Source organism: Macadamia integrifolia, unplaced genomic scaffold (assembly GCF_013358625.1).
Source record: "Macadamia integrifolia cultivar HAES 741 unplaced genomic scaffold, SCU_Mint_v3 scaffold1299, whole genome shotgun sequence".
In the NCBI taxonomy this organism is placed as follows: Eukaryota; Viridiplantae; Streptophyta; class Magnoliopsida; order Proteales; family Proteaceae; genus Macadamia; species Macadamia integrifolia.
Genome location: NW_024868150.1, coordinates 143,207 through 165,446, shown reverse-complemented (window position 1 = coordinate 165,446; position 22,240 = coordinate 143,207). Strand labels below are relative to the sequence as shown.

The 22,240-nt window shown below is 38.1% G+C and overlaps 1 protein-coding gene across 1 annotated transcript; it reads left to right on the top strand.

The window, feature by feature from the left end:
* Positions 1-16,594: 16,594 nt before the first annotated feature.
* On the top strand, positions 16,595-21,598 carry LOC122063338 (oligopeptide transporter 1-like). Its single transcript, XM_042627057.1, has 9 exons — positions 16,595-16,742; positions 17,693-17,768; positions 18,469-18,550; positions 18,623-19,179; positions 19,281-19,378; positions 19,492-20,064; positions 20,190-20,445; positions 20,561-20,743; positions 20,879-21,598. Exons 3-9 carry the CDS (start codon positions 18,526-18,528, stop codon positions 21,500-21,502), a joined length of 2,316 nt encoding a protein of 771 aa, XP_042482991.1. The 5' UTR covers positions 16,595-16,742; positions 17,693-17,768; positions 18,469-18,525; the 3' UTR covers positions 21,503-21,598.
* Positions 21,599-22,240: the final 642 nt, after the last annotated feature.

The following is a 22,240-nucleotide window of genomic DNA, read 5'->3' as shown; positions in this document are numbered from 1 at the left end:
GGGGGGGGGGGGAATTTACTAAGCCCCAAGGTTTGAAATAATTGATAGGGGTTCCATTAACTAGCACTGAGATATGGGAAGTAGAAATCCACTAAAGGGTCCGGTTGGTAAATGTAATGAGGGGAAGTCCATAGTCTCCATAATACATTTGACATACACTTATCTATCAGCAAATGAGGTTTCAAATCTCCCCTTCTCGAAGAAGAAAGGACTAAGGTCTCAATGACAAAGAATTGCCACCTAGATTTGGGTTTATGACCCAAACATAAAAACTATTGAATCCACTCTGAACTATTCCAATCTAAGATAGCGTTTATGTCAGGTTGTGGTCCAAGGAATGCTTAGGAACCTCTGTTCATCCTGTTAAACCATACTACAACCATGGATGTACTAAATAACTCTAATCCATATGCATCATGATCAATCAATTGAAAATGAATGAAGAAAGAGAATAGAACACACCTCTATCCAACTAGGCTGCAACTTTGGTGTAGCGAAAGTAGATAAATAACTAAGAAAAGCCCTATCAAAAGCTAAAGTGATATGCTCCAAATCGTGGTATGTCATAGTTGCTTAGTTGTGGTCAGAACGGACGTACTCTCAATTAACGGAAGATATCTCACAACATAATTAATGTATTACACCAAGTAAACACCAAAAGAAAGAAGACTCACCTAACTTCTGTGAGGAGTGTATGGACATTGGAGCAAACTAGACTTAGGTTTGGAGGAGAACATGTCGAAACTACTACAAAGGAATTGTTGAAAATTAAGGTGCACAAAATATATGAGGGGGGGCCTCTTAGTTATAGCTTAGGATATTACCCACATTCGAAGAAAGTATTCGTCATCCAAACTCTTAGAAATGACCTTGACTTTACGGGGATTGGATGCTTACTGAGTGAGAACGGAGGTAGACTCCATCAAGTTAAGACAAGGTTTGTGATGGGTTTAAATCACTCTAGAGTTAATTCTATCATGTTCTCTAAGGTAGGGGTGTCAATCGGTCGGGCTGGCCCGGTCTCGGTTAGGCCTAATCAGGCCTAGTGGTGTGAAATCCTTGCACCGTGAATACCCGTTAACTTAAATGGGCCTGGGTTTAGGGGGCATGGTATGATTTGTAATCGGGCCGATCGTAATTAGGATTTAATTGGGCTACCTTAAAAGGGCCTTAAACGGGCTCTAAACGGGCCTATCCTAAAATCATTTTTTAAGCGGATTAAACTATTGGCTTTACAATTTAAGCATTTTTCTTAGAATTTAAGAAGATAAGATTCTTAGAAAAGGTATTTGCAATTTAAGTATTACTCATATTTTGTAGTATTAGTGGTAGAATAGGTATTTACAATTTAAGCATTTTTCTAAAGGGGGTCGGGTCGGTCGGGCTAAGTGAGTCGATTCTAACGGGCTAATTAAGTGAGTCGGGCCAGTTGGGCACCCGACGGGCTACTACTCTGCACCGTAAACCACCGTTTAATAAACAGGCTGGGCTTAAGCCTGACACGTTTATTAAATGGGCCGGTTCAGGTCGGGCCTTAAGCGACTCGAGCTGGGTCGGGCCTACCGTTTGACACCCCTACTCTAAGGTCTTTAGTCAAGTCTAGGTGAGTGTCAACGTCAATAAAGCTGAGATAGGGTCATTGCAAAAAAAAAAAACTTGAAGAGTCCATAATTCAGGAAAAAACCAAAAATCTGGCATTGGAAGAGCATCATCTGTTGACAAGCAATAAGCTTGGGCGGTGTAGAAACCTCATTTGTCACATCCGGAGGCCATGCTAAGGTGCCGTTTGATAACACTCTGGGAGAATGTTTTTGGTGTTCTTCTATTCTGCGGGAATGCAAATAGAACAGAAATATGTTTGGCACGTCCGATTCATTTTTGTATTCCCCCGGAATGAACCAATGAAAAAGAATGAGTAAAGAATACATTGCAAGAGTACCAAAAAGTTGCTTTCCTATTCTTTTAGAAACTTAAAAAGAACAAAAATGTTCAAAACCCCCAATCCCTTTTCTCCATCTCACGATTAAAAACCCCCAAGTCCTAAGGAAAACCTATTGCAGATTTTCACTCTCTCGGTCGCCGCTGCCCTCTCTCTCCTTCGCCGCTTCCCTCTCTCTCTCTCTCGGTCGCAGGTTGGTCGCAGGTCAGTCGCCGCTGCCCTCTCTCTCCTTCGCCGCTTCCCTGTCTCTCTCTCTCGGTCGCAGGTGGATCGCAGGTCGGTCGCCGGTGCCCTCTATCTCCTTCGCCGCTCTCTCTCTCGGTCGCAGGTTGGGCGCAGGTCGGTCGCCGGTGCCCTCTCTCTCCTTCGCCGCTTCCCTGTCTCTCTCTCGGTCGCAGGTTGGGCGCAAGTCAGTCGCCGCTGCCCTCTCTCTCCTTCGTCGCTTCCCTGTCTCTCTCTCTCGGTCGCAGGTCGGTCGCCGCTTCCTTGCCTCTCACGATCGTCGCTTCCCTGCAACTCACGATCAAAGTCGCCGCTTCCCTGCAGCAGGTATTGTCTCGCTCTCTCGCTCTCTTGCCTCTCACGATCAAAGTCGCCGCTTCCCTGCAAATGAAATCTTTGAGCATAATAAATTCTATTGTTATACAACTTTCAGCAAATGAAATCTTTGAGTATAATAAATTCTACTGTTATACAACTTTCAGAGAGGGTGTTTTCAAAGTCTCAGCAGGATTTTTCAAAATCATTTTCACAGAGGAAAATGTCAAAAGCTTAATATATTATTCAAAATTGAATGGTCTCTTTTATTTACTATGAATTAAATTTAATAATCTGAATTAACTCTAGTTAGCAACTCATATGGATGCTTAACTGATGCAACACTGGAAAAAAAGAGAAGGGGTTAATTTACCTTGTTTTTCATAGCTAATGAAAGTTAGTCAAGTACTCAAGTCTGATCATAGAGGTTTAAAGTGGGCTTTTTGATCTTATATTTTGTCTGTTGAGTGATTGAATCATAATTGATTTCCTATAAATATTAGGAAAAGAGTTAGAATATTATTTCTCTGTTTGTGTTTATATTTCTAACAGTCTCTTTTGTTTTGTTTCTTCCTGAACCTAGGTTAGTTTTCTACTCTTCTAATTAGCTTATGGCACCCCTATTTTTGGTGTCAATTCCAGTTTGCTCATATTACTAATTTCTCTTTCAATTCTGCCAAGATTGATCTGGAATTTTGTGAGAAATTCTCTGCTGTCATATTTTAATTGTTCTTAATCTGAAACCTGAATTTATTATCATCTTAGTTCTCTCATCTCTACTCTGGCCTTCCTTTAGCACTAGGACTTTACTATTGGCCTTTCTTTCTGAATTATGATTTCTGTAATATTATACCATTCAACAGTCCTCATAAAAAATATCACTTGACTAGGTTTTTAGGACAGTTAGATCTTTTCTTAGTTATTAATTTTCTCCTCTAGTTCATCTACTCTAAATTGTCTGATTTTAAATCTTATCTTATTATCTTCTATTTTGTTCATTAGTCCCTATCATTTTTCCTGTTATTTCTCTAGTTGGAGATCCACCTTGCAGGTCCCTTTTCCTGTAGAATATACTTAGAGGATTAAAATACCAGAGTTACCATTATTGATCCTTTTTTAAACTAATAAAATCTTCAGTGCTTAATGATATTGATATTTTGGAGCTGGAAGAGGGCTTTTATTATGATTAGAGTATTCTATTTTGATGAGAATGATGGAAAGATCAATTTGAAGTTCTTGAGCATGATGTAAACAAATACCAGAAAAGACATGTATTTCTTTTTTTAGGCTATAATGAGATGTGTTTCTAATTTTAGAGTAATGGCATCCACTTCGAGAGCTAATAACGAGGCAGCAAAATGGACTCAAAGCGAACAAGATTATCTCTTGAAATTAATGGTTGAACAAGTGAAAGTTGGTAATAAGAGTTCTAGCACTTTCAATAAAGGTGGGTGGAACAATATCAAGAAGGGGCTTGAGGAAAAATTATTGATTTCTTTGTTCAAAAGTGAATTTTCATTATTGTACTCTCCAGGAATAGAAGTGTTTGTCAAACGCTGTTTCTGTTCTTTTCCTGTTCTAAAGCCATTTCTGAAATAGTTTTACCAAACGCTGTTTCTGTTCCGCCAAAGTGTCTTCACAGCATGAAATCGAAAAAGAACACTTCTGTAAAAGAACACTCTCCAGGAATAGAAGTGTTATCAAACGGCCTCTAACACTGATGAATATCCCTCGAGGCTAAGAGCTCTCTTATCTATAATTTGGGAAGGTTCCCCACACCCCTAGATTCGTTTACAAGTCACTTATGTGAAATAACTAAAATAATTTTCACACAAGTAAAAATGACAAAAAGTAGTCCAACAAATGGAGCATTTTATCATAACCACGATTGCTGCAAAAAATGAGTTCAAATGCCCCTTGGAATGATGCAATTGTATTTGAAACTAGTCTGGTTCAAAAATGAACTGACTATAGCGGCTAAATTTCCACTCAACAACACAAAAAGAGGCTGACACTTTAAAGCCCTAACTCACCAAAAAAAAGGCTTTTTGGTCATTTCGACCTTCCTATGTCTCGTGGCAAGCAGCACACAACTTGCAACCTTTTTTTTTTTTTTTTTCTTTTCATTAATAAATTAAGAAGAAAGCATTCATCCATATTTTTTAGTGATCAGAGTTGGAAAAAAAAAAAAGGTTTCTATGTTTAGCAATTCAAAGTGGGTCAAATGATGCTAAAATCACCATGGACCACGTTTTTCTTCCCATTAGTACTTATAGAGTTAAAGTCTTATAATCACTAAGGACATTTTTTCTTTTGTTCAATATGCAGAATTAGACTTAGTTCCTCTGTAGTGTAATAGGGCGTTTGACCTGCATTCAACAATCAGAAATACTTAGATATGGAGTCCAAGACAATTACACACAGTCTAAGACATTTCTGAACGTTAGATGCATGTCAAACGCCCTATTGCACCAAAGAGAATCCAAATCCCAACCTAACTATAATCCTTTTGACTTATTTTTTATTTTTGCTTTGTAATCCTTTTGGCTTTACTATAATTGATTATACGTTCCTTAGGTAGTTATTAATTAGTTCATTACTAGTAGAAATACAAAACTTTTACTTCTCTCTCTCTCTCTCTCTCTCTCTCTCTCTCGTCATGGTCGGTTATTTTCTTTTTATCTTTTCTTTTTTATAGAGTGTTTGCCAAGCTATAAAATGTTCTCATATGTCCTTGATTTGTAAATTTAAAATCTATTAAATGAAGAGAGAGAAAATTGATTCTAAATCCATGGACCACGGTCGTTCTCGTACGTGAACTTGATCCACTCTCTTTGCCACGCAAACAGATGGGCTTTCACAAATTTAATGATATAAAAAGAACCCACTATCTTCTAAATTGCTCTTCAATAATCAACATGGTGGTATATTCTGCTCCGTCCTCCTTTCAACCCCTCTTGATCAAAGTGGGTGTCATCCCTCCACGCACATCTTCTTTAGCTGTACTATTGCATAGCACCGCAACACACGCAATCTGTGCCAAGGAACGGTCACTCACTCCCTATGTACACCATGGTTGTCCTCGTCACAAGAGAGTGAACGCGGATCAGCTCATTATCATCCTACAATTTGGATTCACCGACTCATTCAATCTTCGGAGAATCCTTACAGTCAACAGAGTAATTGTGACCCCAAGTCTCAAAGGGAAGGTGAATTATTCTATTTATTTGGCTGTCAACAAGGGTTGCAGCTACCAAATAACAGCCAAAAGTTTTGGGCAAAATAGTCCATGAACGAAGCACACTATATCTCTGATATGTGTAAAAAATGATGATGTGAAAACCCTCGAAGTGCCCCTTGATTTTGAAATAGCCAACGCCTTTATGATAAACATCAAGAATCCAACGACTACCATTATCCTCACAGAATAGCCAAATATGGTTAGACATACTTGTAATCTCTCTCTCTCTCTCTCTCTCTCTCACACACACACACACACAGTGGAACTGGGAATCATTTATTCTATTTGATTAACAAGATGGTTCTGGGATTTGATTTTGGAATCCATTAAACATCATTTGTTTGCTGGATAAAAAAGAGTGGGAAATGTGAAATTGTGGGGCCGACATAAAATAAAAATAAAAAGACTAAAAGGCTGAATGGTTCCTTCCCTTTGAGACATAAAATTGTGGGGCAGACATAAAATAAATATGGGAATGACTACAAACATTTCTATTTAAAGTATGAAAATTTCACTTTCCTTCCCTTTAAATTTCCATTGCAACCAAACGGAGCCTACACTTAAACATGATAGTTGGTGAAATGATAGTCCGATCCACCCCTCCTGAAAGGTGGAAATTTCATTCCTATTGATATTTTTACTACTGCTCATATTGGCCTGTGAGCTGGAGTCAAGGCCATGCTACCATTAGGCCATGCTACCATTTAAGAAACCCTCTCCCTTAAATAAAATAATCAATTTTAACATCTGTTTCTTTTTATTCTTCCTATTCTCCCTCTTCTTCTTCACAGCAGAAACAACCGAAAAAAGAAGCCTAACCCTTCTTTCCAACACCACCACTCAATGCCCACCACTGGAATACCCTAATGCCCCACCACCGCTTTGGCAATTGGGATAGACTGTTTTAGATAAAAGGATCAGAAAGGATATATTATAAAAATTTAAAAGAAGACAGAGAAATATCATCTGGCACCTCGATGAACACAAAAACATTAGTAAAGAGAAATTCGACCTTCGGCATTACCATCAATAAGGTACCTCAAGCTATAAAATGAAATGAAGTAAATTTCAATTGAGGCACAGCAGCAAACATCTTAAAATAATTACTCCTTCATTTGGAAGGAGAATTGAAAATTAGAAGATGAAAGACCTTGAACCACTGCCTCCTTAGACAAGAGATTAGCAATAGGGTTGGAACTGTTGTGAGAATAATACTTTATAATCCGATAAAAAAAGGAAGGGCATACGTGCTTGTCCTCCACCTCATCTCTTTGAAAAGAGAAAGGCAATCAAAATAGAATCTCCATCTAGATTAGGGTCTAGGACCCACACAAAATAGAGAATAACTACAAATCCATCCAATGGGGAATTGGTTAAAACAATAGTTTACGTGAGGGTCTGAACCGATCTAGGGAAGGTGTTAGACACCCCAATACGGCAGATGCAAATAGGTTTTCTTATTATTTTCCTGAAAATAAACTAACACGTGCTATTACAAAATGACAAAATATTGAAGACATAGGGAGGAATTAGGAACTACATACCCGAAGGTCTTGCTGCGAGGCAAGGTTAACACACTACATGGAAACAAGTAATGATACGCTAACATGGCATACATAGAAGACATGGAAGGGAACTAAGCATGCTCATCATACCAAGAAAACAAGAAAAAGATAGAGAAGTTCGGATACAACAAAAACACAACAAAATTATGAAAACACCCTTAGAGCCTGAAACAATTTTATAAAAATTAAGAAAAATCCTTAAAAATAGGAAAAACTATTCCAAGATGAAAATAATAGAAGAAAAAAAACATTGAACGAACATATCATTTACAATCATATCCCTATCATGTCAAAGAGAAAAAGAAAAATGATTTATTTTCATGGAACACGAACGCTATCCTAAGACAAACATCCTTATGGGTGTATGATCACTACCTAAAAAGGTCGGATCACACAGCCTAAAGGCATGCAAAGTCAACACAAAAAAGACAAATAAAACAATAGTAAAAACAATAAAACAAGTAAAGAAAATTGTTGTTTTCTGATTGTCTTTGTTGGCAACTGGCCACATAGCAGTAATGATGTGTCCGAATGTGATGAGTTGACAGCAATGATGTGGCAATGTTTGGTATTTCCGATGAGATGGCAACAGTGTGGTGTGACGTTTGAGTGCTTTTCTTCATCTCTTGTAGGTGGTGTACATTTTCAAGTCCGAAATTGATAATTTTGGATTATTTCCGCTCAGAGAAATCTTTGGCATTGAAGATTAATTTTTTGAGTGTCGATTTCTGCATGCAACCTTGTGAGAATAAAAAACTATTTTCAATGCACTCGGATTTGTCACTATTCAATATCGGATGAAGAAGTTAAGATTTTTGCAATGTTCAGGGGTATTTTGATCATTTTACATGGTTGAGACTATTAATGAGATGTTCTGGAAGTTTGTAAAACTTTGAGTCATGATCATATCCTTTTCGTTTCCACTCAATCTGGATCCGTATGACAGAGTTATAGATTTTTTGCGGAATCGACCAAAAATTCCATTTTTTCCTTCTAGAAATAGCTCTTTGGTTAGGCTAACATGGCACCCTACACAAACAGAGGGTATCAATAGCAAAGATACTTTAAACCATAGCCATGGTCAAATTAATCACTTTGATAATGTGTTTCTTCTTATAATATACTTACGAGTTCTTTGACATAGTGGTCTTCTAATCCAGGTGAATGGATCAAGTTCACGTATGAGAATGGTCCGTGGATTTAGAATCTATTAAATGAAGAGAAATAAAATTGATTCTAAATTCACGGACCAGAGTCATTCTCGTACATTTTCGTTCGTGAACCTGATCGATGTCCTAATCTAGGGGGTGACTTACTGCACTTTTAGAGCTCAATCCATGTAGTTACAAACAGCCCATTAGGTCTGGGCTTGTTCCCCATAAGCCAATGCCACGTCATGAATGAAGCCTTCTTTTTTTGTTTTTTGGTAAGGTCATCAAGGAAGCCTCCACTGCAAGCTTGTTTGCTTGGGCAATCCATGTTGATTGCAAATGTTAGATCACCTCGTCACCACTCACTTTGTTACCAATAAATAAATTTATTTTACTTTAGTTATATCCAATTACGCTTTAAAAAGCGATAAAATGTTATTGTCAAGCTATGTGGCACTTACACAAATAAGGGGCCAATCAGAATGTATGTAAGGGCATAAACATGTCTGGCGGGTTTTTTCATTTCAAGGGGCAGGGGGTCATTTTGTGCACTTTTGCTTCTCGGGTCTATTGCTTATCCATGGTAAAGCTTAAAAAGCATTGCATGCAGGACGAGTCATCCATTCTAGGAAAATTTTCTCATTTTTATTAGGTTCCTGAAAAGGGCAATCTCTGCATAGTTGTTAAGCATGACTTCACAGTTCAAAGAGAGAGAGAGAGAGAGAGAGAGAGAGAGAGAGAGAGAGAGAGAGAGAGAGAGAGAGGAATTACCACCGTCTCAGTGGCTCCTGGCTAGGGGTGAAACAGGGCTGGGCTAACCCAACCCTAACCCAACCCTACCAGGTTCATGCTTGGGCCCAACCCTATAGGGCTCAAGGTTGGGCCGGGTTGGTTCGTGTTGACCCTAGTTGGTTCAATACGATTTAATTTCAATTTCCATTCCAATTCTAATTTTTCAAACCACTTTACCTTCAAAATCTAAAAAACATGGACTGTAATCGACCCTCTACCCCCTAAATTCCTCAAAGTGTTGGCATGTGCTAAGAGTCTAACGAGGAAGGGTCCTTTTTACTAATGAAGTTCTCTTGTCAGTTTTTTCAAAAGCTTTGGATTCCTTGTCCTGTTTTGGCTACTTTCTTCATTCAGACAACATGATGCAATGACATTATGGCCTGAGTTAAATTTTGGCTAATGGCCACAATGGAAGTCTATGTTGAAAATTGTCGCCAAAACCCCAAATGGGCCAAGCCCAACCCAAAAAATTAGGCATACACCCTAAGGGCTTGAGCCCTAAGACCAGGTGATGTAACATGACAAAATGTACATTACAAAATTTGAAATTTAAGAAAATTATTGAAGCAAAGGGTTTTTAATTAAAACCCTAAAGTAAATTCCTCCATTAAACTATGTTGAAACGAATATGATATTTTATTATTCTTCCATGGAGATTCCATGTGCCCTTATTTTTTCATGTGACTCTTTTTTTAATCCACTCCATCAAAAGTCAACATATTAAGACATAATCCAATCATTCATCTTAATCCCCTCCCTTGGCTAGGAGAGACCTTCATTCTACAAAGCACAATACTAATCAAGGTTAGACTCAGGGCGGGTTAGGGTCGGTTTGGGTTTTCTATGCCTCAACCCATGGTCAGCCCAATCTTACATAGGGTTGGGTCGGGTTGGGCCGGGTTGACCCTTATAGTCGGGTTAAACAGGGTTCGGGCCCAGGGCGGGTTAGGTCGGGTTCGGATCATCAGGGCTAAACTTACACCCCTACTCCTAGCTTTTAGCTATAAGTGACACACTAGCTAATACATTGGCCCCCATCAATCAATTATAGGCTTTACATGGGAAAAGAAATGCATCATTTTTTGCTGTTTCTTCTTAGTTTCACCTAACTCCTGTTTCAGTATTCGAATCCCTTTCGCTAGTTATAGAAATAAAGGTTGGTGGAGATTAATAATGCTAGTGGGCATTATTGAAGCCACCCAATAGATGACCCAAAATATTAAGGCTTGACAGGCTTTTTCTTCTTTTGTAACAATGATGATACATTTCTCACACCAAAACTGAGTTCAAAAGCTTACCCTAATAGCTAATGCAAGAGGCATTGTTTTGGAATTTTAGCATTGTTTAGGAATTTTATCTTCATAGGACTTTGGTAGCGGGAGTGGGTTTTTAAAATACATCTAGGCCCATAAGCCAATCTAGTATAACAACGGCTATAACTCATCAAATTCAACAGTTATATTGTCCATATCATTATTTCTAATAATCCAAATCTCTTTGCACATTTATATAAATTTTTGAAAATTATATTCTAAAGTAGAATTTGTCTGAATTGTTTGGAGGATAAAAAATTCACTGAAAAATTAAATTGAAGTACCTCGTACGATGGAGAATATTATTAATATAGATAATCAATTACAGTAAGATTGTTCCATACCTAAAAACAAGAGAAAAGGATCATGTGCCTTACGTGCAAGGGCATCAATGTCTAGGCATCCTGTGCCTAGACATTGGACTTTGGAAAATGACCGCCCGACTCCTCTGAAATGAAAAAAATCTCATCCCTCTTGTTGATGCCCTTGCACGTGCTTTGATCAAGTGCATTGCCCCAACTTGGCAATGATTCTCCTGCGTAGAAGTTATTACATCAAAGAGCAAAATTTTCAATACATACGAGCAAAATAAGTTTACAACATACAAAATGTCTTGATCGAATCAGCCAACCCTGATCTCAATACCTACCGATCAAGGTAGGGTTTTAAGGTTCAGATCAATTTTCAGCCAATTTGGACTGATCACATTGCTGATTCCACTCATTTGACCCTTACAATGAGTGAAGAGGTTCTCTCTTCATCCAGAGTGTTGGAAGAACTCAATTTTTTTTTCTTTTTTGATAAGCCCTAAAGAGAGTTGAACTAATGACCTCTTTATCTATATTAGGATTGTCATTGACTTTCACATTGGATAGAGGGATTAGACGATCGTTGGATGGACCCCCTCTCAACTTAGAAGCTTGGAAGATCTCCATCAGATCAAGAATTCATGACCAATCATGTTAACATTAGGGGATATTAAAAGATGAGATTATATTATAGCCGTTGGGCCCAAGTCTAACCAGGAAGAATGAATTAGAAAGAAATTAAAACATCATGAGGAATTGTGTTTTATTGACTTAACAACACAAACTCTACATAGATAATCCGCAGAATTGGGTTGATTAATAGTTACCTAAGAAATAATTCTCACAATCTATTTTTAAATCAGTTATAAATGTTATTTGGTCTTTATTTTTATTATTTTTATTAATAAATCAATATAACTCATTTTGTGTAATTAGTCTTTTTTTTTACCATAATCATTGTTTGTTGTTTTTGACCATGGTGTGGTTCATGGTATTAGTACTAGTATCGGACGCCATCAATATCGGTACCAATACATATCAGTCATATCGGACTAATTTGAGATCGAAACATTTTTTTCCCCTCAATAAAATGATGTTGATATCGTATATCGGTGATGGAAATACAATACCGACCTAAAACCATGTATTGGTCTATTTTCTTAGGTTTTCCAAACGTTGCTGTAAAGAGTAGGAGTAAAGACTCTCAACTTTGATTAAATATGTATTTCTCCTTGCGGTGGGGGTGAGGCAAATCCCTCTCAGCTCTACATGTACGAGTCCGTATTCTCTGCAATGAGCGGTGAGTTGTGGTAAGCATAAAATGACTGAGAGCATCTAAACACGTACTGTAAGGGAATCTTAATCACCTGATGCTCACTGTATCAGTGCAGCGATTTTAAACGATTTTCACATGACACGCACTCGGCTAACTCCATTAATCATCATTGACTCAGTTTACTATTCCGGAACTTTACATTCTAAGATGCGATACCATGTGGGATTGTGGGCCACCACTACCAAATACTATAGCAGTAAACAGTTCCTTTCCATATAATGTTTACCAAGCTTTTACAAACCTTCTAATAGGAAAAAAAAAAAAATCATCTTTTATTCCTTATTTGTAGTCACTAGTTCCTTCTTATGGAATACTAGAAACCATTATCTCTTTTTCTATTCTCAACCAAACCCTTATAACATTATCTTCAATATTGATAGATGGTTATCAGTAATGTGTGATTAAAGTTTTGCTTATAGGATTGCAAGAAAGCAAGGTTATAGGATTCATTAGTATCGTCATTTGGACTGATTGTGAAGAGCTAATTAATTGGATGATTGAAAGTCCTTGTCAGTGATAATGAGAAACTTTTACCATATCCTTAGACATTAAATTAGTTAGGCATGATAGCTAGAAGTACTAAACCTAAATCCGATATTTTAGATGATGTGTCATCTTAATCCCTCTAGCCATTGCTCATTGCCAATAGGTATCCATAGACAACATCATGAAATTTAGGGGACTATACTAAAGGATACCTCATAACCATCTCCCTAAGAAACTATAGCGATGTTAGGTTGTTCCATGTGTAAGAGAGGTTCCCAAATATGCTGTGAAGCTATCATTGCTTTCTTTGTTGGGAAAATTTTCTATTATTTTCATGATTTTTATTTCCCTTCCATTTTTTTTTTCTTGGTAGCCTTTATTTCCCTCAGCACTCTATACATGCTATGAGATCTGTATATGACAGCTGACCTTGCAGGAAGAAACTAGACACTTGATATTACTAGTAAAGTTCCTGATCAGCATATTAAACATAGGGGTGTCAATTTCCAGTTTGACCCGGCTAGACCCATTGAAACAGATTTAAAAAATTGGATCAAATCAAACCCTTATCAGTTTGGCCTGTTTGGACTTTCATGAAGCTTATAGAAAATCGAAGTGGATTGAACTGGATCAAACCTCAGACCACCACAATCCAAAATTGAAAGAAAAAAGAAAGCGATAAAAAACCAAAATGAAAACATTATAAAATAAAAATAGTTTCCTATATATATAAAGGGAGAGGGATAGGTATGCTAGTGTAGTACCTAGGAATTAGGAATGCTAGTGGGATTTTGACCATAGGATTTAATCAATTTGACTTAAACCGTTGGATAGAAAGAAGTTATACAAATTTTCAATCCACGGTTGCTACACCTTTCCTCTCCCTCTTGCTCTCTCTTTTTGCTGGAAAAGTGATTCCTTTTACCAGATCCAGCTGGAGAAAGTGAACTCCGGTCATGGATCCATCGCCGATAGCTTTCCAATCCTCTCCTTTGCCATGTCCCGGATCACCCATGGCCACTCAATTCCCTTATCAGGCATCGACACCGACACCAATTCCGACTCCATGCATGTGGATATCCAGCAATCACTACCGCCATTGATGGAGCAGATGCCCCATCTGAAAGACCCAGCGCTCCTGGCCGCCGACGTCGCCCAGACCCAATCTGTCCGCAGTCATCGGAATGATTCCAGCACTGGAAAACGTTTCCAAAGACCCCTCCAATATGACTTCATCGATCACTATTCTGTTCTTGTTCTCTTGTTTCCTCTCGCAAAACTGAGTTCCAGGGAAATCGAACATAAGCGTGATCAGTGAAGCAATCATGGCGATGAACCTAGAGAAGGATTATTTTGAACATGGATTTTTAGGCAAGCAAGGGTTGGATTTATCATCTGTCTCTTTGTTCGGAGAGTTTACCAGGAGCAGCAGTTCCTTTTCTTCTCCCTCCTTCTCCGACTATGACTCTCACTTCGATTCCTCTTCTTCTCCCTCTCTCTCTCTCTCTCTCTCTCTCTCTCTCTCTCTCTCTCTCTCTCTCTCTCTCTCTCTCTCAATCTGGATGCTAAGTTCCTCCTTTGTTCCATGACAGGCCACCACCACCTCCACCTCCAATTCCAGCTTCATCAAATCCGAACAAAAAAGATGGAATTTTTGGACGAAGAAAGCCAACCGAGGTTTCTCTTCCAATCTCGTGTTTCTTCTTCTCAAAACCCTGAATCTGAAACCCAGAAGACCAACAAACCCTTGGCCTTCATCTGCGTTTTTGTTTCCATTCTCTTGTTCATTCTCTCATTCTTTTTTCTTTAATCAGAAACCCTCAAAAATTCATCTTCTTTGTCCCTCTTTGTTGGCCTATTAGCTCCGATTGCCATTACCGGTAGTGACATTCGTGTCAGTAAGGGTGAGCCTCTGGAGCCATTGCCAGATCTCGATTCAGTCCTCGAACTCGATGAATCGAAGAAAAGAGCTTCCAACCGATGCCAGAAAGTTTGGAGATCTGAGGATTCCGTGGTGAGCTCATTGTCATTGGTCGTTGCGACTGTTAACATGAACGCCGGTGTGGCAGAATTCCTATGAACGGTGGCATATCTGAAACCCTATCAACACCGGCGTGGCTTGAGTATATCTGAAACCCTATGAACGTCGGCGTGGTAGAATTCCTGCGTGAGATAGAATTAGGGGAGAGATAAGGTGTAGTAGCGGTGGATTGAAGCTTTGGACATTTTCTCTCCATCCAATGCTTACATTTAGGATGACCAAATTCTACGGCTAACATACCGCTAGCATTCCTAATTCCTAGGTAGTACGCTAGCGTACTTGTCCTTTTCCCATATATAAAATGAACCACTTTTATTGTTAAGTCTATCCAATAAAAGATCGACCCAAAATCAAACTTTGTTTTAACAATTTGCTTTGATATGACATAATTAGTCTGATAAAACCCGATTAAATGCAATCAAAATCAAACCGAACCAACCCACTTTAACCTCTAATTGAAACTACGAAAATAACATGAAGTCTAACAAGGCTCATCTATTATGATCGGGTTGGTCATCGGTTAGACGTCAGACAATTATTCATCCCACCCCCACCCCCACCCCCACCCCCTTTATACTACATATCATTCATGCTTTTATGCAATGATGCAATAGGTTATTTGATTCCTAACAATATTACTTTTTTCTATTTATGGTAGGATTCCTGACATATACACACAGCATCTCATGAAAATTAAAGATGTAAGGCTAGCATTATAAAGCTTTCTATGATTCCTAAGTCTCCAAATGTGGATGCATGGATTCCGAGTGGATAAATAGAAAAAGTATATTTAATTGTCCCCTCGTAGGGACCCACCATCAATTTCACATAATGTTATTTACTCTTAAATCACCGATTCCACTTATCTGGCCAGTTTCTTATGAAGCCATTTACTTTATGAACTCTCCATTTTAGCCATGTACTAGCTAGTGGTAGCATTAATAATAAGCTCTCTCTCTCTCTCTCTCTCTCTTTCTCATATTTAGTATTCCAATCGAAAAAGATATGATTTTGGTGGTTGTTGATAGTAATAGAGATGTTAGGTTATTCCATATGTAAGAGAGTTTTTCAAATAGGCTTGAATTGAAGCAGTCATTGATTTCTCTGTGCAGAAATTTTCCATTCTTTGGATAATTATTATTCTCTTTCACACTCCATGCATGCTATGATATCTGCATATGGCATCAACCCCTGCAGGAAACTTTTTAAATTTTGAAAAATTGATATCATATATCAAGCAAACTTGTTTATCAAAATAATAATAATAATAATAAAGTAAACTTTTTTTTTTCTTTTTTGGGTAAGATAATAAAGTAAACTTAGCCACTTGATGTTACTAGCATAATTCCTGATGAGCACATAAAAGATAGGGAAGTCATCAATGTCCAGTCTGACCCATTGAAACCGACTGAAACCACCGGATCAAATAAAGCCCTTATCAGCTTGGTTTGGGATTTCAAAAAACTAGTGGAAAATCAAAGTGGATTGGACCAGGTCAGACTATCACAAACCAAAACTTATCAGCTTGGTTTGGGATTTCAAAAAACTAGTAGATAATCAAAGTGGATTGGACCAGATCAGACCATCACAAACCATAACTGAAAGAAAACCCAATGATGGACCAATAAGAGTTCATTAAGTCAATCGAATAAAAGATAAAAATAATTCCAACTTTGTTTTACCAATTTGGTTTTGTTTTGACATTAAAATAATAATAATAACAATAAATAAATGAAAAAAAAAAATGATTCAATGCTATCGAAACCAAACCAAATCAAACCAACCCATTTAAACCCCTAGTTGCCTCTCTCTCTCTCTCTCTCTCTCTCTCTATTGGTGCTATTTAGTTTTCAAATTGAAAGAGAAATATGATTTTGGAGAGTGATACTAATTGCCATTATAAATTCAATAGCAAAGGTTCTATGGGAAGCAAGCAAGAGAGAACTGACTGAACGTGAGATATTCTTTGTTGGTGCAAGAGAGAGCAGAGAAGGTACTGTCGTAGGACGGCTGTGGAGACAAAGAGAGTAAAGGTGATGATCTCACACACACACACTCTCTCTCCCTTTCTTCTTCTTCTTCATCTTCTTCTCTTCTGTGTGTTAACGCTCTCTCTCCTTCTTGTTCTTTGTGTGCTAACATGGTCTCTCTCTTCCTTCATCTTCTTTGTTTGCTAACTCTCTCTCTCTTTCTCTCTCTCTCTCCTATTTCTTCTTTCTGTAGTAACGAAGATAGATTGATGTTTCATGGCTGTAGGCACCATTGGCAAGTGCCAACTGCATTAAATCTTTGATTTTTTTTTGGTTGTGGTTGTTTCAAATGTCCCCCCCCCCCTTTTGTCTGCACCCAACTCTTCTCTTAGTAAAGATGATGAACCAAACATTGGTACATTTTTCAACATGTCCATAAAATTTTTCAAGTGAGTTTTACATGTTATAAAGTGAAACTAAGTTTTCTTACCCCCAGCAAAGGACCCAATCACTTTGTCTGAAATCAACTCTACGTTGAAATTTTTATTTTAAGAAACCCTTATGAACTAAGTTTTCTTACCTCCAGCTAAGAACCCATTGACAGAAGAGTATCATGAGATGATGGAGTCCCAGAGCTTGAAAAATTGTTATATGCAAGTAGGTTCCTTCAAAAGTTGTGTAAGAGAGAGAGAGAGAGAGAGAGAGAGAGAGAGAGAGAGAGATTGGTTTAGTTAAGTAAATGATAAAGATATATGACGAATGTTAAGCTGTTGTTGTGGAAATCTCTGCAAATATGGTAGAACAAATAAATGTTTTTTTCTGTTTTTTTTCAGTCACATGGTGGAAGTTAGCCAAGCTCCTTACTTGAAGAAGAAAATGTAAACCAAAAGAATATGTGTTTTGTTTTTTCTTCTCTTATTTTATTTTTAAAAACCCCACTGATGTAATTTATGAGACTGACAGATCTGAGTCTTGAATTTTGATGCCAATTTATGTTGTTGCTTGGATTATAGGAATATTGCATCTTCAACTGTTAGTACGTACGTACATCGATATCTCCCACACCTAAAATACTGTACATCTGAGAAGGTAAATCTTTACTCCTTAAATTATTTTTGAATATTCTTCCTTTTGTGGATTGAATTTTCTCATGCAAGTTCCAGGACTCAACTGCATTTTGATCTATATTTTCTTTGAAATAGTTACATGATCTTTAACAAAAAAAGTGAACATTTATGGGGTTTTTTTTTTTTTTTTTTTGATCTGTTGATTTTTCTGCTTCTGTTCCTTACAAATATAAGGGTAATATAGAGTGTAAGAAGGCCAGTTAAAGCAGGCTATCTTAACCCACAGACTAACTTGCAGCTTAGGATCAGGTTATGCTTCCCTGGGTATGAGCCGAGCACGCCAGGATATCACAGGGCTTGGCATGCAGTACCAGGGGTCAACCCTTGAAAGATTGCTTTTGAATTTGCATTGACCTAATATTTTATGCTTTTGTCAGCTCTGATATCATCTGTACCTCTCCGTTGGTAACAAGTCACCCAATATATTACTCTTTTCACCTTTGCATTTTTGTTTTTTACTCTTCTCCCTCATTCAACTTTTCTCTTCATCACTTACTTTTTGGTTTCATTGTCTTTACTGGAGTAGTGTGCATGGTTTTTGTTCGTTGGTCACTGCTATAGTGCTATGTGATTTATGCTGTTTAACTTTTGTTTCATGTTGTTGGAGGTACACTGTAACGTCTACCCTGCACTAAACTCACCTTCTTTACCGACCTCAACAGTTACTCTTAGGTCACTGGCAAAGATTCCAATTATTTATATCATTAATTGCAGCAGCAATGGCGAGTTCAACTGATGAGAACGGTATCTCTCTCTCTCTCTCTCGCTGTAATTTCTGCCCCTACCCATTCTTATCACTACTTGTGGGTTATGTAGTAATTGTAGCAGAAGACGTGATAGAGGCAAGGGAGGTGATGAGCGAGATAGAGGAAGAACATGTGAACGAGCTAGATGAAGGAGAGGTGAACCGCTGTGATCAGCCGATAGAGGAAGAAGAGGTGAACGACTGTCCGATAGAGCAAGTTCGGCTGACAGTCCCAATCACCGATGATCCAACGATGCCGGCACTGACCTTCCGAACATGGGTGTTGGGGGTCTTTTCGTGTACCGCGCTTACCTTTGCAAACCAATTCTTCTCCTTCCGACAGAACCCGATAGCCATTGGAACAATTTCAGCCCAGTTAGTGATGCTTCCACTGGGAAAGTTGATGGCTGTGATGCTACCGGAGAAAAAAGTGACCCTACCCATCACTGGTTGGTCGTTCTCGTTGAACCCGGGGCCCTTTAATATTAAAGAGCACGTCCTTATTACCACCCTTGCTAGTGTTGGAACTGGTAGTGTATATACACTCCAAATTATCACGATTTCCAAAGTTTTCTACAAGATGGAAATCCAACCTCTTCTGGCCATCTTGCTAACCCTAACCACCCAGGTATATATTTCTCTTTATAAGTATTGGTTTTTATATATTTTTGTTTAACAATTTAATGCTAAATGTGTTCCTTATACTTCTTCTTTTCCTTTGATAAACAGATGCTTGGGTATAGTTTGGCCGGTGTCTTCAAGAAGTACCTCGTCGATTCACCTTACATGTGGTGGCCAGGCTCTCTTATTCAGGTGTCCATGTTCAGGTGATATATCTAGCTTTTTCCCTCTCTCTCTCACCCTTACATACACCCACAAATACACTTTACAGTTTGTTATTATGGTTAAGCGATAACCTTCTTGGGCTTGGAACTTGCAGGGCACTACATGAGATGGAAAATAGGGTAAAGGGTAGATTGACTAGGTTTCAATTCTTCTTCATAGCCCTTGTCTCTTGTTTTGCTTACTCTATCATCCCTACCTATTTCTTCCCTTCATTATCTGCACTCTCTTTAATTTGTTGGATTTGGCCAAAGTCAATCACAGCCCATCAAATCGGTGGAGGCCTACATGGTTTGGGCCTCCTATCATTTGGGCTTGATTGGAATGTGGTGTCCTCTTTTCTTGGTAGTCCATTGGCTAGCCCAGCTTATTCTATTATATGTTCCCTTGTGGGTGCCTTCCTTGCACTTTACTGTGCAGTCCCTATCATTTATTGGACAAATGGCTTTGAAGCCAAGAGGTTTCCAATCTTCTCAAGTTATACGTTTGATAAATCTGGAAACCCTTACGATGTCAAAAGGATATTGGATAAGAAGACATTCAATTTCGATCAAGGAGCGTATAATAGCTATAGTGAGGTTTACCTCAGTGCCATATTTGTATTTGCTTATGGTATGAGCTTTGCCACACTAGCTGCGACTGTCTCCCATGTCACTCTTTTTAATGGAAGGTATATATTCATGTCTTTTATTGGCTTATATATTCACTTAGTTGATGAGTTAAGTTGAATTGAGTTTGATAGTAACAATACATGATACTAATATATATGATCTTGGCGGCCATATCATTTCACAGATCAATTTGGAGACAACTGAAGTCAAGCTTACAAGACAAGTCTGGAGATGTGCATAACAGGATAATGAAGAAGTACGACACAGTTCCACAGTGGTGGTTCTACACCATCTTTGTAGTTGTGCTTGCATTTTCCATTTTTGCATGTGAAGGGTTTGGTGGAAAACTCCAACTTCCTTATTGGGGTGTGCTATTAGCCATCACTTTAGGTCTAGTTTTTACACTACCTATTGGTGTAATAGCAGCAACTACAAACAGAGTAAGATCTCTCTCTCTCTCTCTCTCTCTCTCTCTCTCTCTCACACACACACACAAAGACAAACATTAAATGGCTTACTAGATTGTTATGTTGACATACTTATTTTTGTGTACAGGAACCTGGACTGAATGTGATCACAGAGCTGATTATTGGTTATCTTTACTCAGGGAGACCAATTGCCAATGTTGTGTTCAAGACCTACGGTCACTTAAGCTTGAATCATTCAATATATTTCCTTTATGATTTAAAGTTGGGACACTACATGAAGATCCCTCCTAAGTCCATGTTCTTAGTCCAGGTATTAATTGATTTTCTCCTAGCTATTAATGGCTTTCACATCTTTATGTTTTATTTGAAGAACTGATATATATATATATATATATATATACTTGTATAAAATTACTGATGGTTTTCAGTGATTTGGTTGTGGTAGATGGTAGGCACATTGATCAACAGCATGATAGGATTTGGCACAGCTTGGTGGATTCTGACTACTGTGGAGAACATTTGTGATGTTACTAAATTACCAAAAGGAAGTCCATGGACATGCCCAAATGAAAATGTTTTTTTTAGTTCTTCCATTATAAATGGTGTGGTGGGTCCACTTCGCATGTTTGGGAAGCTTGGCATGTATGCAAAGTTGAATTGGTTCTTCCTTGTCGGTTTGATTTCACCAGTGCCAATCTGGTGGTTAAGTGGCAAGTTTCCACAACATAAATGGATTCAACTCATCCACATACCCCTCATATTCTCTGGTGCTACTGCCTTTCCAGTAATTAAAGCTGTTCACTTTTGGACTTGGGGTGTAGTTGGGATCTTCTTCAATGTTTATGTGTATCAGAGGTACAGAGGATGGTGGACTAGGCACACTTATGTTCTCTCAGCGGCCTTACAGGCAGGGGCTGCTTTCTTGTCACTGCTTGTCTATTTCTCTCTCCAAATGAACAGTAGATTTGGTCCTGATTGGTGGGGTGCGGATGGAGGAGATCATTGCCCTTTTGCAACTTGCCCTACAGATCCAGGGATTGTGGTTGATGGCTGCCCATCTGTGTCATAAGATAATTTCTTTCTTCAATTGTGTGTTTGTGTATAAAATATCATTTATTAGCAACACTCAGGAAATAAATCTTGCGTATTCACTAGCCATTCAATATATTTAGTTTCATTCCCAATAAGCACTTCAATATCAAATCATAATTGAGGAATTGTTCATTCAGTTAATGTCAATACCTGTGAATCAAATTGCGGTTTTTTATTAGCTTCCTCCATAACTCCTAAGAAAGCCTTCACTTTTCCATTGTATATATAAAGGCAGGGGCAAGAAATAAATAGAGGCCAAGCACCAGCTCTTTTTTTTTGGGGGGGGGGGGGGGGCGGGGGGGGGGGGAGGTTATGACTTGTGAACTTGAACATAAACATCAATAATGGATAACTACTCTTAGATAACTTTTGGATTTCCCTTTTAGACAACTTTCAATTGGACTTTAGAGGCACTTCCACCAACCACACTTCAGAATCTATCTGTACACTCTTCACATATAAATCACATTTTAAGAAAATGGCAGAAAAGGTTCTAATAATATTATTAACTGTTCCGACTGAGTATCATCTATTATATCAGAAAATTAGAGACTGGATTAGGTTCACATACGAGAACATTTTCATACGTACTTGGTTCGTAAATTTAGAATTTACGTTCTCTCTTCATTTAATAAGTTCTAAATCTGAATTCAAAAAATTTTGATACCACTACATCTATTGCATTCATTAATCGTAAAGAACAAATGTAACTTAA